Here is a 936-nt window from a genome sequence, read left to right as displayed (position 1 = left end):
CCGCTGCGACCCGCTCCCGCGTGCCCACCCTGCCCGCCGCGCACCTCGGATCTGGTAGGCGCCGTCGCTGAAGCTCAGGTGGAAGACGTCGTAGACAGAGCGGTTGGTGTCCAGCTGGTTGGAGCCGCGGCGCTGGCAGACGAAGCCGTCCAGGCCGCGCAGCACCAGGATGGGCCGGTTGATGAGCTTGAGGGTGAACTCCTCGTCTTTGCCTGGCAGGGAGAGCGTCTGCTGCGCTGCCGCTCCCGCCACCTTCCCTGTCCAGGCCGCGGGGGTGGTGGTGGGGCCCCTGGGAAGCGCCACACCTGGACTTAGGGGCCCAGGCCTGCCATTGCCTCATGTGCGGCCTTGGCAAGGTGTCTAGGAGGTTCCCGGCAGCGGAGGAAAGGACACTCCCATAAGGGCCTAACTGTTTCCCTTGCCAAGACGGTTATCTTGACTAGCAAGTATGACTCCGTGACAGCAGCCGTTCCACGGGCTAGGGAGGGTCCAGGGAGGGTCCAGCTCTCGGTGGAGATGGGGTGTCTGGGCAGGTGCTGTCCCTGGGTGGAGACAGCCCCTGCCCCAGTCCCTGGCAGGCAGAGTGCTCACCCACAAAATCGCTGATGGCCGCCAACTGCCCATTCTTCTTCATGCACACGTAGCGCCCATTGCTAGCTTTGAGTGCCACCCGCCGGCCGCGCCACTCCATCTCAAACATGGTGTTGGCGGAACTGGAGGGAGCAGCGAAAGGTCTCCTCAGGACAGCAGGAGACGGGGGTGCAGGGTAGCTCTTCCCTATGCTCAGGTTCTGCCTTCCACTGACACACCCGCCACCATCAGGAGCTACCTGGCCCCAGAGGGCTTTCCTCTCTGAGCTGCCACGGCAGTCCTCACGGCCCAAGCAGTGATGGTGGCGGAAGTGATGGTGCAGGTGGTGGGAATGGTGATGGGGAT

General features: G+C 64.3%; 1 protein-coding gene across 1 annotated transcript in view; it reads right to left on the bottom strand.

The window, feature by feature from the left end:
- Window positions 1-936, bottom strand: part of FSCN2 (fascin actin-bundling protein 2, retinal) — a 17,399-nt gene that overhangs the window by 6,462 nt on the left and 10,001 nt on the right. Inside the window, 3 exon segments of the mRNA XM_011968645.1 lie at window positions 29-270; window positions 273-289; window positions 592-713. Of these exon segments, the coding sequence (XP_011824035.1) occupies window positions 29-270; window positions 273-289; window positions 592-713 (381 nt within the window).

Source organism: Mandrillus leucophaeus, unplaced genomic scaffold (genome assembly GCF_000951045.1).
Source record: "Mandrillus leucophaeus isolate KB7577 unplaced genomic scaffold, Mleu.le_1.0 Scaffold1, whole genome shotgun sequence".
Taxonomy (NCBI): domain Eukaryota; kingdom Metazoa; phylum Chordata; class Mammalia; order Primates; family Cercopithecidae; genus Mandrillus; species Mandrillus leucophaeus.
Note: the sequence above shows the minus strand (reverse complement) of the source record. Positions and strands in the feature narration are given on the sequence as shown.